Source organism: Nothoprocta perdicaria, unplaced genomic scaffold (assembly GCF_003342845.1).
Source record: "Nothoprocta perdicaria isolate Ctin4 unplaced genomic scaffold, notPer1 scaffold_40, whole genome shotgun sequence".
Lineage (NCBI taxonomy): Eukaryota > Metazoa > Chordata > Aves > Tinamiformes > Tinamidae > Nothoprocta > Nothoprocta perdicaria.
In genome coordinates, this window is record NW_020455644.1 from 5,027,918 (window position 1) to 5,042,514 (window position 14,597).

The window sequence follows — 14,597 nt, forward strand, 5'->3', positions numbered from 1 at the left end:
CCATTGGCCTTCTTGGCCACGAGGGCACACTGCTCACTCATGGTTAACTTAGTGTCAACCAGGACTCCCAGGTTCCTCTCCGTGGAGGTGCTCTCCAGCAGGTCGAGCCGTGCAGGGCTCCTCTGCTCTCYGCCAGAAAACATTTCTTGCTGTCCCATAAATCACAACGTGATTTAGACTCTGCTGAATGATCTTAGAGCTGCATCAAGGGGCTSTGCTAGTCCAGACACAGTCAAGTGCCCTTGTTCCAAGGAGACACCTTTTACCTTCTGCCCAGGTTGGCCGCAGGAGAGCCAGATGACCTCCTCATGTAGCCCAGGACAAGCTGGTCAGGATACACTGAGGCACCTGGAGCTTCCTGCAAGGTGTCGAGCTCTGCAGGCTCCACCTGCCCTCCGTGGGCAGAGGGGTGGCATGGCTGACATGTGCTATGGTTTCCATGCAAGTCTTGAGCTCTTTGGCCAAGTGTGGACTTTTTTTTTTCTKAAAAAGAGAATCTCCCTTGATCTGGTGATGAAACTACACTGACACGCTGCGGAGCACAGGGCGAGTCCCGCAGACCAGCGGATGGTGCCTCTCAGTGTTGTGGCAAGAGGCAACTTCTGAGCATTGTAAAATCTCCCTCTGCTTCTGCCTTTAGTTTATGGGCTTGCAGAGAGAGTTGTGCATTTGAGTTTATCTCATGATATATATATATATACATTTGTAAATATACAGCAGAATAGCTGTGTTGTTCTCTAATGTTTAACGAGAAGAAAATCCTTGCAGCGAGTCCCTCGGTGATGCTCCTTCTGCAAGATGTGGAGCTGTTGGCTAGAAACAACAGCCGCGGAACCCCGCTCCTAAACCTGGAGTGATGTCGGGAAGAGCTAATGCGGGATACGGGAATTGATGGTGCTCCGAGCAGTCCCTAATGCCAATGAAGGCTCCCCTGGCGCCCTCGAGGAGGGCTCTCCTCTTCCTCGCGACCGGTCTCCTCATAAGGATAAGAGCATGTGGCTGTGCCCGGCCTCGGAAGTGCCCCAGCGGAGCTCTGGGACTAGCAGGAGATGCTCCTTGCTGCCTTCTTCCAGCCAGGGGCTCTCGTGCACATTCCTCAACTCAGTTTAATCCAAGAGAGCTTGAAGCCCCGTGAAGGGGCTCCGTGCAGCCTCGCGGAGAGGGAGCAGCACCTTTKCTGCTGCTAAATTAACACCGCCTCTTTTTCCTGTTAGCAAAGCCCTGCTGCAAGCCTGGGTGGCCTTTTGGAATACACTGGGAACCTGGTGCTCTGGTCGGATGGTTCCCAGGTYGTTGTTTTTGCTGTCAGGCTTCGCTTCTGCAGCCGTTTGGCTTCGAGTGCTCCCTGCGGCGCCGAGCGGCCGGGCTCGCTCTGCAGCCTTACCCACGTWGGTGGGGATGAGGCCCCGTCCTTGCCCTCGCCTGGCAAGCAGCATGGACAAGCATTGGGCAAGCAAGGAGCGTGGAGCCTGGCAAGGACGCAGACATGGGAGCAAGAAGGGAAGAGCCTACGCGGTGCCTGAACATCCATCCCTGATGCGGGATATTTTGGCGAGCGGAGGCTCAATTGGGAAACAGGCTGGGGGCAGYGGGGCAGGCGGCAGGAGCAGCGGCTCTGCGGCGGGTTTGCTGCTCTCTCCCCACAGCGCCTCGGCAGCCTTTCCCCGAGCGCGCCTTTGTGTCCTTGGGATATTTTTTCCCAAGAGACAGCCCCTTTTATTCGAAACAGCAAGTGCGTTACCTGTCTTGCAGCTCTGAATTTTTCTCCTTTTTTCCCTGCCCTGCCGTGACAGTTGGAGGCAGCCGGTTAAACGCGAAGCTTTAGGCTTTAGGTGCTGCCGAACGAGTCTCCACCAAAACCAGGCTCCCAGCAGGAAGCCGGTTCCTGTCTCCGAGGTGCTGCTGCTCCTGGTTCAGTTGGGCACGTAGCGAATCCTCCGTCTGGGACACAAGTGGTTCGCGTGCCGCCGTCTGCACCCACCGCTGGGGCAGAGACGGGGCGCTCAGCACGAGCAGGGCACCCTGGGCCCTTCCCCTGGCGCGTGGATGCAGATGTCGACAACCCACGGGACCTGATCCAAGGCTTCCTGCCCCTCACGCAGGAAGGCGGGAGCGACAACTGCCTTTCTTACCTGCAGATACCCATGGGGCAGCACTCAGGCCTGGCCTTGCAAGGCAGCGGAGCCAACCTGAGGCCTGGTCCKAAGGAGGGGACAGCCCGGCCTCCCTCCACCCCCTTTCCCAGCTGCAGGGCTCCTGCCCTCTGCCTTGCGCCACCGCTGGTGTTYATCTCATCCCAGGCTTTGCCAGTTCAAACAGCAAAGAAACACTGCCCTCTTTTCCCTTTTTCCTATGGGAAGCGACAGCCATGGAGCCCTGTTCTCCGTGGAGCTCCGGTTGCTCCGCAGCATCTCCCCTCACAGCCTGGAGGAGCCCTGGCCTTGACCCCTTCCCCTCCGCACCTGGAGGCTGAGGAACCCGCGCGCCCTCCGCAGCTCCCGGGCCGGGATTCTCCCGCCCTCCGCGCCTGGCCAGCAAGAGCTGCAGGAGAGGCAGGAGCTGCAGGGAAGGCAGGAGCTGAAGGAGAGGCAGGAGCTGAAAGGGAGGCAGGAGAAACCCCCCTGGCAGCAGTTGGGCACAGGCGAGGGGAGCAGCTTTGCCTGGCAAGGCAGCTGCTTGCTTTAAGCCAATTCTGCAATCCAAAGCCCGGCCTGCCCTTGTACTCGCTCCACTGCCGAGGCAGAGGATATTGCTTTTTCTTCCCCCAGATGCTAATTAGATAAGACTTAAATCAGCAGCTTCTTTGGCAGTAGTTTCAAAGGGGKCTGAGATGCTCGAGGAGACTTCGCAGTGGGAAAGAGTGCTCACTTCAGTGCTGTTGCGTGCCACGCGCCTCATGGCTTATCACTTGCACATAGCGAGAAGATAAAGGAAAAAGCAAGTGCTGAAATAGGTGAATTTCAAAAAGCTGGTGGTCGAAGCAGGAGAACATAAGTTGGTGGATTCGGGCAGGTGGGAAAGACCTGCCACAGCAGCGTCCCTGCGGCAGTGCGGGATCTAGAGCGGGGCCRGCAGGGGCGGCGTTTGCCTGGCTGGAGTTCTTCCTAAGAAGGACTCAAGGTATTTCTCCTAAGAAGGACTCATCCTACTCATGGATGTAGCTGYGGAAAGTTGGGAATACCCAGGAGATGTGTGACTGGCGGACAGCAGCGACTGTGCTGTTGTTAAGGTACAGTGCAGGCCAAAAACTTTGGATTTCAGTTTTTGAGGTTAAAAAGGAAAGACATTTAGTGTCACGCCTACTGCCTTGTGAGTTTTCCACCTTTTTCCCTTTGCACAGGGCTTAGTTAAGAACCACTCAGGATGCACTGATGCCTGCCCTGGATGAGGGGCCCAGTCCACGCTGGCTCACAACCCGTCCCTGCCTGGGGACACGGGAGGAGCAGCAGGTGCCCAGCGCGTGGCCCAGGGCTCGGCGCCCCGCTCTCCCGCTCGGGTAACGCGGCCTCGTGAGCCGTGCCCTGCGGCCGCCTCGCCCGGCCTCCACCCACGCGCCAGAACTTACCGCGCAGACCGTCTCTTCACTGAAGCCTTTCTCCTTGTTCCCCGCGAACGAGGACGTGGGAGGCGAGCGGAGCTTCTGGCCGTGCCCAGGGGGCCAGGGAGGTGCCCGCTCAGCTCGCACACGCTGCGGGGAGCCAGCTGCTCCCGCAGAGCTCTGCCCAGCGGCACAGCGCTCGCTGGTGAGGGGCGCTGGCGGCAGCTCGTAGGCGGTCGCTGCTTCTTGCACATTCGGATAACTTGTTTGTTTCTTCACGTTTATTTTTCACTCTCTCCCGTTGCTTTTAACCATGTTTGCAATGTCAAGGGCAGGCCGAGGCCCCGCGGGTGTGAGGCGAGCAGGGCTTTGGGGTAGGCAGCAGCAGACCTCTAGAGTAACATCAGATCTCTAGAGGTCCCAACCTYGAACAATCTGTGGCTCTGTGACCTGTGGCTTTGTGGCCTCCTGCGCCTCGCTGCCAGGAGGGAGCGCGCTGCAAAATCCCCTTGGAGCAGATCCCCTTGGAGCAGATCCGCTGCGCGTTCTCCCGAATTCTGAGCTCTGCAACCAGGCCAGCTCCTGGTGCAGAATTAAATGGAAAACTCCTTCSCCCGGCCCCTTCTCCCCCCTGGCTGGGGCTGCAGGCTCTTTGTTYGGTTTCGAATCAGAGCGACTAAAGGCAGATTTTTCAGAGCGTCACTTTGTCACGTTCCAGCGCTAGCAGAGCAAAAAGTCGTAATATCCTTCAGGTCGAGTAGCTGGAGCRTAGAGTTACAGCCCTTTTCCTGCTTATGAATCATCTTCCCAGGGGATCCCCCAGTGATAGCGTTACTTTTGTTTTAAAGGAAAAGCCCCTGTGAAGGGAACTGTTTATTTGTGCAGACAGGAGCGGCTCTCTGGTCCTTTTTTTTTTCAAAAAAAAAAGCATGTGACTTTTGAATTATTCCCAACTTGGGCAGTGCTCCAGGTGCAGATGCGCGCGGGTCGGCATCGCAGGGCTGCGGTTGGCACAGGAGACGTCGTGGCTGCTGGCACCCCATGTGATACCCTCTCCAAGGCAGATCAGCTTTGGTTTTTTATTTTTTTTTTAATTTTTTTTTTTAATTTTTTTTTAATTTTTTAATTTTTTATGTAGAGAAAGGTTTCATTGAAATACACCACGAGTAAAATTGTTTTACGGTCAAGATGTGGTGCTTTTTAGCTGTGGAAATACGAGGAGGAGAACGAGCTTGTGACTTCATTTGAAAAATAGGAGTTTCGTGCTAGAAACAAAAGCATAAGGGATCTGCTTGGGAAGTGTCCGTGTGGAGACACGGGCCTGGGTTTCCGTGAGGAAGGGCATCCTGAGGAGCTGTAAGTGCCACGGAGAGATACGTGCGTGGGTGTCTGCATGAGGAAGAGCATCCTCAGGGGCTCCAAGGGGTCACGCTCCGGAGCTTGATGCTGCTCAGGTCTGATGGGAGGTGGAGAGAACAAGAGACTGAAACGGGTTCCAGTAGGCTCAGAGCTTACCCTTCGTTTTTCTGGGCACGTTGTGGTCACGTACGATGCCCAAGAAGTCGGACTCCCTGGCATGAAAGCTGCCCACGGCCCCAGTGTGAGCAGGGGGACGTCGGTGCCTTCCTCTCGCTCCTTCCTGGCGCGGCTGTTCCTGGGTTTTACACCGTCACGGGCTCCGGCGGCGGCTCCGACAGGGATGTTCCTCTGCTTTACGGTCGAGGGAAGCGCCTCTGCCTCTCGCTAGCCCAAGGGTGTCCCTCTCCCTCCCTCCTTGCCTGCTGCYGGCCCCGGCAGCTTCGGGCACCCCGTTCACCAGTTGTGCCCTGCAGTGCTCAGGTGCCGAGGCCGGAGGCCCCAGCAAGGCAGGGAGCTGGGAAATGCAAGTGAGCATGAATCCTGCCAAAGGCGAGCCCGGTGAAAAGGCAGGAGCTCCGCAGCAGCTGCTTCCATAAGGAACTCGCTTATCTTGTGTGCACAGACACGGACAGATACCTTTGTACCTGCCCAACAGCTGCGCTCATCCGAATGGAGAAGCGTCAGGGCCCTGTTGGTCTGGGCCCCTTCTCTGCAAGGGTTTGGCACGAACACAGAGTGACATGTGCCCCTTGCAAAGGTCTGCAGGGTCCTTTCCTTGAGGGGCCTTCTGCGTGTCTTTGTTTCTGATAGGGATTATCCGTCTCTTTTGTTTTAGGAAGAGCCTGCTATATGCCATGGGAAGTGCTAGCTGTGAATCAAGTGTGTCTGCTGGTAAATTGCAATTTGAGTGGCTGGACCTAATAATTACAGCCTTTGTCATCATCTTGTCAGTCACTTGTAAATCATTCTGGAGTGAATTTCATTAAAAAAAAAAAAAAAAAGCTGAATTTCTGAGTGCAAACGTATTCCAGAGGCAAAATGTAGTATCGAACATCAGTATTTCCTACTTTGAAAACCTATAGGGTTATAAATGTGGATCCCTCTCTTACGTGGAAAAGCAAGTCGGAGAGAGCCCATTGCTCCATGAAGCTGCTCTCGGGACATACTTTTCCAGTTATTTCTCTTCTGGCTCGGTGCTCCTTCCCACAGACTGGCTGATCTTTCTTATCCGGTGGGTCTTGGGTCTCTCGACCTCAGCCACGGGCCTCTGTTTGTCTTTTGCAGAGGGGGCCTTTTCTTCTCCGTGCCACACACCCGTGGCCAAAAATGCACCGTACAGCAGTGCTGCTGCTAAAAGCCTTAGCTTTAGGGACCCTTCGTGTGTAGTTCCAATGGGGAAGTTGCAGTCAGCTTCTCCCAGGGCAGAGGCTGGTGTTCCTGGGTGCGTTTGCAGAGGTGTCTGTCGCACAGCTGGGGCGCAGGTTCCTCTGCTCTGTGCTGGTCTGACAGCGTGGGTGGCGCGGGCGAGGCGGGACCTYGTTCTGTGGGCTTTTGCAATCAGCTCTCTTTGTACCAGGGTGCAAAGAAATAAGGCACTTGTCCRGGATTCTTTCTAATGGGATAGCAAGTGGCGTTTGTCATGCTTCTAAATGGGGGGTGGAGTTATTGGCAAATTTGGGGCCCAATCACCCGGACTCCATGGTCGTGTCGTTCTGTGCACAGTCTCGTGTTCGTGCCAGAACTACAGTGTGGGTCTTCTTGTCGCCCTTGCGCCTTGCCCTCCTTGTGCAAATGAGGCCCTTGCCAGCAGCGCGTTTCGCTGGTGCCGCTCCTGACGCCCTCCCGGGTTCGCCGCGCTCTTTCTTCTCGCTGCAGCCACCTGCAGGCTCCGCATATGATACATATTAAGCCTGCATTTTAAACAGGTGATTGAGGGCTGCCGTCTCTCCAGCCYGGTTTTCTTCCTGTGCTGCATCTGCCTCTCTCCTTGTGACAGCAGCTGCCGTTTGGCCGTGCCGGAGGCGACGGTGGCTCCGTGGGCTCCGTGCGAGGCGCGGGAGCAGAGCAGGGCGCTCTTACGTGCCGAGCCGGGGCCGAGGTGACTCACGCTGCTCCAGCGCTCAGCCTTTGGGCAGGGATTACCCCAGAGTGGAACTTGTGAGGGCYTGTGCGCTCTCGCCGTGTCGTTCAATCACCTTTGTAAGACACGTGCACACATGGGACGATTTGCTTTATTCCYGTGTTATTTACGTATTTTGGCTGGCGCACAGAAGTGTTTCGTTGAAGGAGGCAGATCATGACCTCAGCGCAGTCCTTGCTTGCAGGGAGTTTTTGGGGAGGCTCTAGAGTGACCCCAAACTTGAAGCTTTCCTTTTGGGGGTATAAGCGAGCGATTGCTTAGATGTTTGGAGATTTGATGGCTGTGTGTTAGATCTTGCTCTGTCTTCTTTAAGATCTGTCTTCTTCTTCTTAAAGATCGACTTCTTTATAAAGAAACGTTAAATCTATTTCTTCGTAGCACAGGTGCTCAGCAAGGTATTTAACTTTATACGAGTGTATTGATCGATGGGCTGCAAAGAAACTGTAGGACTCCTGTTTTTTTTTTTTTCTTTTATAATACGCATTCTGCAAAATGCAACACTGTGTTAGTGTTGAATACAGAGTTTTAAATATGTGGAAAGGAAAAATTGCAGCCCTTGCAACATTTTAATGAGGAGGGTTTGCTTAATTAAAGCCTGAAAGACTTTGGGAATCCGGGCGGCCGGAGAGCGTAGCAGGTTGTTCCACCGACCGGGCGATTCAGGGGCAGGGCCTGAGTGGGCAATAAACAACGTGCCGGGGCCTCCGGTGAAGCTTGGGGAAAAAGGTGCCCACAGGAGGGTGGGTCTGACCCTCTGGGGCTGGATACATCCTCACAGAATCACAGAAGAGTTGAGGTTGGAAGGGACCTCTAGAGACCATCCAGTCCAACTCCCTGCTCCAGCAGGGACACCCAGAGCACGGGGCACAGGGCGGCATCCAGGTGGGTTTGGAGATCTCCAGAGAAGGAGACTCCACAACCTCCCTGGGCAGCCTGTGCCAGGGCTCTGGCACCATCACAGGGAAGAAGTTCCTCCTCACATGGAGATGGAACTGCCTGTGGTTCAACTTGTTCCCACTGCCCCTTGTCCTGTCACTGGCCACCACTGAGAAGAGCTTGGCTCCTTCCTCCCTACATTCTCCCCTCAGGTACTTGTACATGTTGATCAGATCCCCTCTCAACCTTCTCCAGGCTAAGCAGGCCCAGCTCCCTTAATCTTTCYTTATATGAGGGATGCTCCAGTCCCTCAATGCTCTTTGTTGCTCATCTTTGCTGTGTTCTCCGGAGGGGTGGCCGGCCTTGGCGCGGCCGCGGCTCCGGGARCAGCCAGTGCTCTCGGGGCTCCTTGGCAGCGCACGGCACCCCCTGGCACCCGGACCCGCCGAGTGGCACCCGGACCTCCCCTCCATGGCACGCCACCGTCTTCCCATTCCCCGTGATGTCTAAGCTTCATTTCCAGCCAGATTTTCAGTTTCTCATYGATTCCTTTTGGCTGCGTCCATCCAACCCACAGGGTTTCGGAGCCTTTCCCAGCCCCTCCTCACAGTCTCTCGCTCCCCCGCACTTCCCGGAGGTCGTGGGCGCCTCGTGGCGGCCTCGCTGCGAGCACATGGGGCTGCTTTTCCGCCCGCCCCYAGAGATGAGGCTTGAGAGGGCTGTACGTATGACAGGGTTGTGCCTAGGAGAGGGTTGTGCCTGCGAGAGGGTTGTGTCTGTCAGAGGGTTGTGCCGCGGGAGGAGACGCCCTCTGCTCTGAGGACGCTGCCTCCGAGACCCGAACCTGCGTTTTGGACCCCTGAGGGGACATCCCGCCGGGTTTTGCAGTCCCTCCTGAGAATCCATGTGTGTTTTCGCTATGAATCGTCCCACAGGCTATTCCCCACTCCAACCCYGCACCATGGGGGGAAGGAAAACAAGAGTGGGTTTCTTGTGGCCTCTGTGGTTTCTATTTTTATTTTTCCCTGAATTTATATGGTGGTGGAGAGATGGTCAAGGAAAAGGTGCCCCGTACTGATCCTGGTGCCCTGCAGGCCCAAGCGTTTCCTCCTCTTCCTGGCTGTTCTGGCTGCTCCTTGCTTGGTGCTCTCCATCCCCTCTCCCTGCAGAGCCCTACGGATGCTGTCCTGCCTCTCTCCACCTGTATCCAAATCTTCAAAGTATTTTAAGATGCTCAGATCCCAGAAAGTGCCCCAGAGCTGGCGCTTCTTAACCGACGTAGTTTATCCCGAAATCCCAGGCACAGCATAAGGACCGGCTCTCCCTTTCCCGGCAAGGCCATTCCCTTGGCACCGGCTGGCAGAGCGTCGCGGGCAGCATGGGAAAAGGCAAACAATGGGAGACTGGGAGATTTCCTTTTCCCACCCRTCGGCTTTTCCTGCGTTTTGGGGCTAATGTTGCTAATGCAGCTCGTGTGGGGAGGGAGCAGGATTTTCCCTGTCCCGTTTCGTGTGACAGCAAGGCAGGTTACTGAGAGGAGCAGTTTGTGTTCGTCTGCAAGCTGGTTTAGAGCAGCGTGTAACTAACCTGATACTAGATGAGGTTCTGTAATGGAGCTACGAGCAAGTTCCTTGTGCTTTGTCCCTGCCTGGCTGTGTTTCCTCATTCCTGTTTCCCATCATCCTACTCCTGGGATAAATAAAGACGTTCTGCTCCTCCTCCCCTGTCTGCGCCATCCCTGAAGGGTGTGAAACCAAGGAGTAGCCAGGGGCACGAGCTGCTTTTGGAGGCAGCTGGACATGGAGAGGCACCGGCTACACGGGATGCTCCGCAGATCYGGACAGGTCGGGGCCCTTTAGCTTAGTCCCGAGTTCCCTGAGCAGTGACGGGTAGGGAAGAATAGGAGCCTGGGGCGGACACGGAGAGCTGTTTGCCCCCTCTCCCTTGGTAATGTGTCCACTTCCCACTGTCGGGAATTGCCATCTTTCCCTCTCCGGTGGGATTTCAGGAGAGGGTTCCCCTTACCTAGCTGGAGGCATCTGCAGCACTGGGGTCCCTGTCTGTCCCGGTCACCCCATCTTCCTCCGGGACCCGGCAGAGAGGAGCCCGCGAGTCGGACGCGGTGTGCCGCCCTGCCAGGGAAAACCATCGTTTGCATGGCTCTGGATGCAAGTGGAATGCTGAYGCAGGGTTTTGAATAGGAAAGTGACAGCTCTCAGTTTAGAAAAACATGGAAATGGGGCTTTTTGACACATTCAAGACTGAAGGCTGGAAGAGTCATCAGAGCAGACCCGGGACTCGCGCAGAGCAATTTTATCCTGGATGAGCCCCGTTCCTAATGCTCCGCGTGGTACAGAGATGCTGCAGACGCCTCTAAGCTGATCGGTGCGTTCGATGGTTCGTGCCCCCATACACCCCTCAGGCCTCGGTGCCAGGGGGCTGCGGATACACATGAAGTGAAACCCTCCAAAACCTGCCCAGATTCTGGGCACCCATCTCCCGTCTTGCAAGCTGCCGCTCAAGTTGGATTGAAGCACAGGTCACCACCATCACCACCCTCTTCTGGGTGCCGGAYGAATACTCACCCACAGCTAACGCAGCAGTTTAGCACTGCTGGTGGCCCTAGCTGCAGTGTATTTCTTTGTTTTACCTTTGGACAAGGTAGAACATCTGCACAAGCGCAACGGCGGCCGCAGGGGAAGCGCCGGCTTCGCTCTCGGCTCCTGGAGCTGCTCTCGTGGCCGCGCTTGCCTCCCGCCCGCCGGGGACCCTGATTTACAGCTTTATTCTGCAGTTTCATTCAGCRTTTCAGAAATGCCCAGTGTTGTCCTTCAGAGAAGCATCAGGAACTGATTTAGGAATAGTCCGTCCCTCGCCGCGTTTGGGGAATTCTTTTATCCTCCTTTAGGAGCAGGCCTTGCATCCCAGCGTTGGCCTATTGGAAATAATGGCTTTCCCTGTAGCAGACAGTGGTTGTTTTAGCTGTCCYTTAGAAGCCTTCCCCTCTGCTTTGTGGCTCCCGCTTCCCTTGGCGCTCCCATTCCCGCTTCCTGCTTCCCGYTACACTTGCTCTGCCGCTGCCGTCGCGCCCCACGGCCGAGGAGGAGGAGGAGGAGGAAGGTGGGTCGGGGCAGCCCTCGGTGGCCCCTGTGCGCTGGGCCAGGGCACCGTGTGGCTCTGCACCACAAAGTGTGGRCTTGTAAAAGCTGGAGGAAAATGGGAAGGAAAAAAATGACAACGAGCAAAATCTCCTCCTCCAGCATAAATACAGGGGATTTTTTTCTGGTTCTCTGCTTGCAGAAGCCTGTTTTTTAAGGCATTGGAAGCACAGGGTTTTAAACACTGTTAAAACACCAGTTTTAAACAAATCCTGTCCTGCTTCATTACTAGTGGAAGTCCAGTACATCCCATATTTGCATTGTCAACTGCTGAAAAGTTGGGTAGATAAATATCTGTTTGAGAGCCTCATAGATATTGCTGAGCATGGTGCTAGTATAAAGCAAGCTTTCCTAAACCCCCTTGGGTGAGAGAGGAGTGGGTGACACAAGTGCTGTGCTAAACGTGTCTGCTTTTTGTTTTGTTCCAAGGATGAAGAAGAAGAAATCAAACTGGAGATTAAYATGCTGAAGAAATACTCTCACCACAGAAACATCGCAACCTATTACGGTGCTTTCATTAAGAAGAGTCCCCCAGGACATGATGACCAGCTGTGGGTAAGCAGAGATTCTCAAGCGTGCCTTTGCCTTTGGGATGTCCTTTGGGGTGGGAGAAATAGCATGTTATGGAAAGACAAATCACTGGAATTTGGTGCTTGTCTAAGCAGGGAAGTGAATGGCATAGGTACATTGTGTGTCCTGGAGAGAAAGGCTGAGCTAAGGTTTGTTATTAGCAGTTGATTTGCTCTTTAAGATGTTTTTCCTCATTTCCCTAATGGATAGTGAACATGTTTCATGGGAGCAAGGCAGATAAGCTGAGCAGTAAGAATGTGGCTGTAAAAATAAAACTGCACTTGAAAATTTTCCTCATGACAGTTCTCATCGCATCTGTACCCTTGGAGGATTGAAGTTTGGTTTGAAATGGCATCTTACAGGCACCACTGGATGTTCTTGCCTGCCGTAAATATGTGAGGGTGGTAAATAAGATGTGTKGCAGTGGTGTGATCAGTTTGATTCCTTCACCATCACATGTGTGCTGTATTGTGAGTACTACCAGTGCACTTAGCCGAGCAAATCCAGATTCCCAGCGTTAAATTACAGTGATTAAAACAGTTCTTGAAAAAGTGGTAACTGATGTGAGGCATACCTCGGGTATGCTTGCCAAGCAGAGAATCAAAGAATCAGAGAATGTTTGAGGTTGGAAGGGACCTCCAGAGATCATCTGCGGAGGAAGGAGCCTCCACAGCCTCCCTGGGCAGCCTGTGCCGGGGCTCTGTCAGGATCCTTCACATTGATTCCAGGATCAGGATCCTTGGAGCTTGTTGGGCAATGGACACACATGCAGTCAGTCATAAGCTCAAACTCTACAACCTCCGAGTAGCTAAACTCGGGACTTAGAGGAAAGCTTTTTTTTCCCCCTATATTCACATACATTTATCTATATTTACATACATATTCATATCTTTTTTCCTATATTCAGGTACAGCACCTGAAGGACACCCTTTGGACAGCAAAGCGAACCAGTCATTGATTTAGTGGATTGCTTTTGCTAAGCTCCCCAGTGAGGAGGGAGTAAACACAGGCCTTTTTAAGAGTTACTCCCTGTATAGCTTCTTTTTTATTTAAGAYTATATCCTGGGCTTTGTGAGGGCCTTCCAAAGCGCTGCTGCTCCCTGCTTGTTTTGCTTCTCCGGGCAGCTGTGAACTGAATGCTCTTGCTTGCTCTGCAGCTTGTCATGGAGTTTTGTGGAGCAGGCTCTATCACTGACCTCGTGAAGAACACGAAGGGGAATACTCTGAAAGAAGACTGGATAGCCTATATCTCCAGAGAGATTCTCCGGGTAAGGAAAACCGCCCCTTGCACCTGCAAATACAGCAGCAATCTTACAGAGGTTCTGCAGGAAATTGGGGGTTCTGCAGGAAATTGTGCCTGGCCAGGTCCTAAATTCAGCCCCACCATGGTGTGAAGAGTGTGTAAGAGGACGTGGATGGCAGCAACCCTGGGGCGTGAGAAGCCAGCGCAGGCACCCCCGCCCTTACGTTTGGGGGCTGAGAGGCAGCGTCCCTGTGTCCCCGAGGCTGCGGGGGGAGCACAGCAGAGCGGGGCGCCCGGGCCCTTCCGCAGCCGGGCTGGGCAGGGGTTTCTCTCCGGGGCCGGTGCCGTGTGTGGGACGGGGCTGCTGGCCCGGGCGGCGGGAGCCGCTGTGCCGGGGGAGCTCCCGGCGCGTTCCTGCAGCCTGGAGCCGACAGCCGCGCTGCCCCCGTGCTGCCCGGGAGCGCTCCGCACGAGGAGGGTGCCCCTTCGAGGCCGCCTTTTGGAAAAAGTGGGGCTTTGGCTAATTACTCTCCATATTGGATTTCCAGTTGGTTACAGTGCTTTCTGGATTGGCATTTGTTGGCTGTGCTGAGTAAATGTGAGATGGTTTTCCTCGTGCTTCTTTGTAAAACAAATTGTCTCCTACCTGTGCCATCACACAGTGTGTCTATTCCAGTGCCTCATCATCAGTGAAGTCCTAAAGGTTTTGTATTAAAGGAAACCATTGGTGGCTCTTCACATAAATGAGTGCTTCCCAGAATCACAGAGTGGCTGAGGTTGGAAGGGGCCTTCCTGAGACCATCCAGTCCAACCCCCTGCTCCAGCAGGGACACCCGGAGCACGGGGCACAGGGCAGCATCCAGACAGGTCTGGAGACCTCCAGAGAAGGAGACTCCACAGCCTCCCTGGGCAGCCTGTGCCAGGGCTCTGGCACGCTCAGCCCTGTGCTCCTGTTGTCTGCATTGCCCATTTGTTCGCTCTCGCGATTTCTGAGATCATGAGGGAGGGAGATGCCCAGCTGTGGGCTCCTGTCCCCCCCTCCAAACGCCAGCAGGGAGTTCTGCTGCCCCTGGCATTAGGGCTGGCCCACTTGGAGCTGCTGGCAGGCRGGGAAGTTGCTGCCGTGAGCACCGAGCGATGGCTGTGTCTCCAGTGGGTGCGTGGYGTGGGTTTGTGTTAGCCAAGCCAGCTCGTGCAGTGCCGGCCTCRTGCTTGCCTTGGGAACACGTGTGCCCCCTCGGATGCATTGTGGGCCCTGCTGCCCTTGCCCTGAGTTCCCCTGAAGCCAGGAGGGAGAGTCAGTGCGGGCTGAGAGGAGGAAAAAAAATCAGGCACCCTTGAACAGAGTCCTCTGCGAGCAGCTTTCTCCCGCTTGCTGGACCTTTTCAAAAAAGCAGCCCTAATTGCTTGCTAGCAGGAACTGGAATACCTGGGAAAAAAAAACGRAAAAAGGCTGAATTCCCACGGGTACGAGGCGCTGCAGAACGTGCTGTGACACGGAGCTCGTGTCGGAGGCGCATGGAGAGGCTGTGGAGCGGAGCGGAGGGCAGGGGAGCCGAGGTGCCCGGGACGCCCGCGGGCCGAGGCCCCCGTGGGAGTGGGTCCAGCACCAGGGGCTGTGGAAGAATTGAGCCCCCCTCCAGGGGGTCGTGAGCCCCCCTCTCTTCCTGACTCTTCACAAGCCCGAACGAACCATCTTTTTCTTCCCAGCTG

General features: G+C 55.0%; 1 protein-coding gene across 1 annotated transcript in view; it reads left to right on the plus strand.

The window, feature by feature from the left end:
- MAP4K4 (mitogen-activated protein kinase kinase kinase kinase 4) overlaps positions 1-14,597 on the plus strand; it is a 72,796-nt gene that overhangs the window by 5,192 nt on the left and 53,007 nt on the right. The window contains exons 2-3 of the mRNA XM_026045490.1: positions 11,501-11,626; positions 12,799-12,909. Of these exons, the coding sequence (XP_025901275.1) occupies positions 11,501-11,626; positions 12,799-12,909 (237 nt within the window). The remainder of the gene's footprint in view (positions 1-11,500; positions 11,627-12,798; positions 12,910-14,597) is intronic.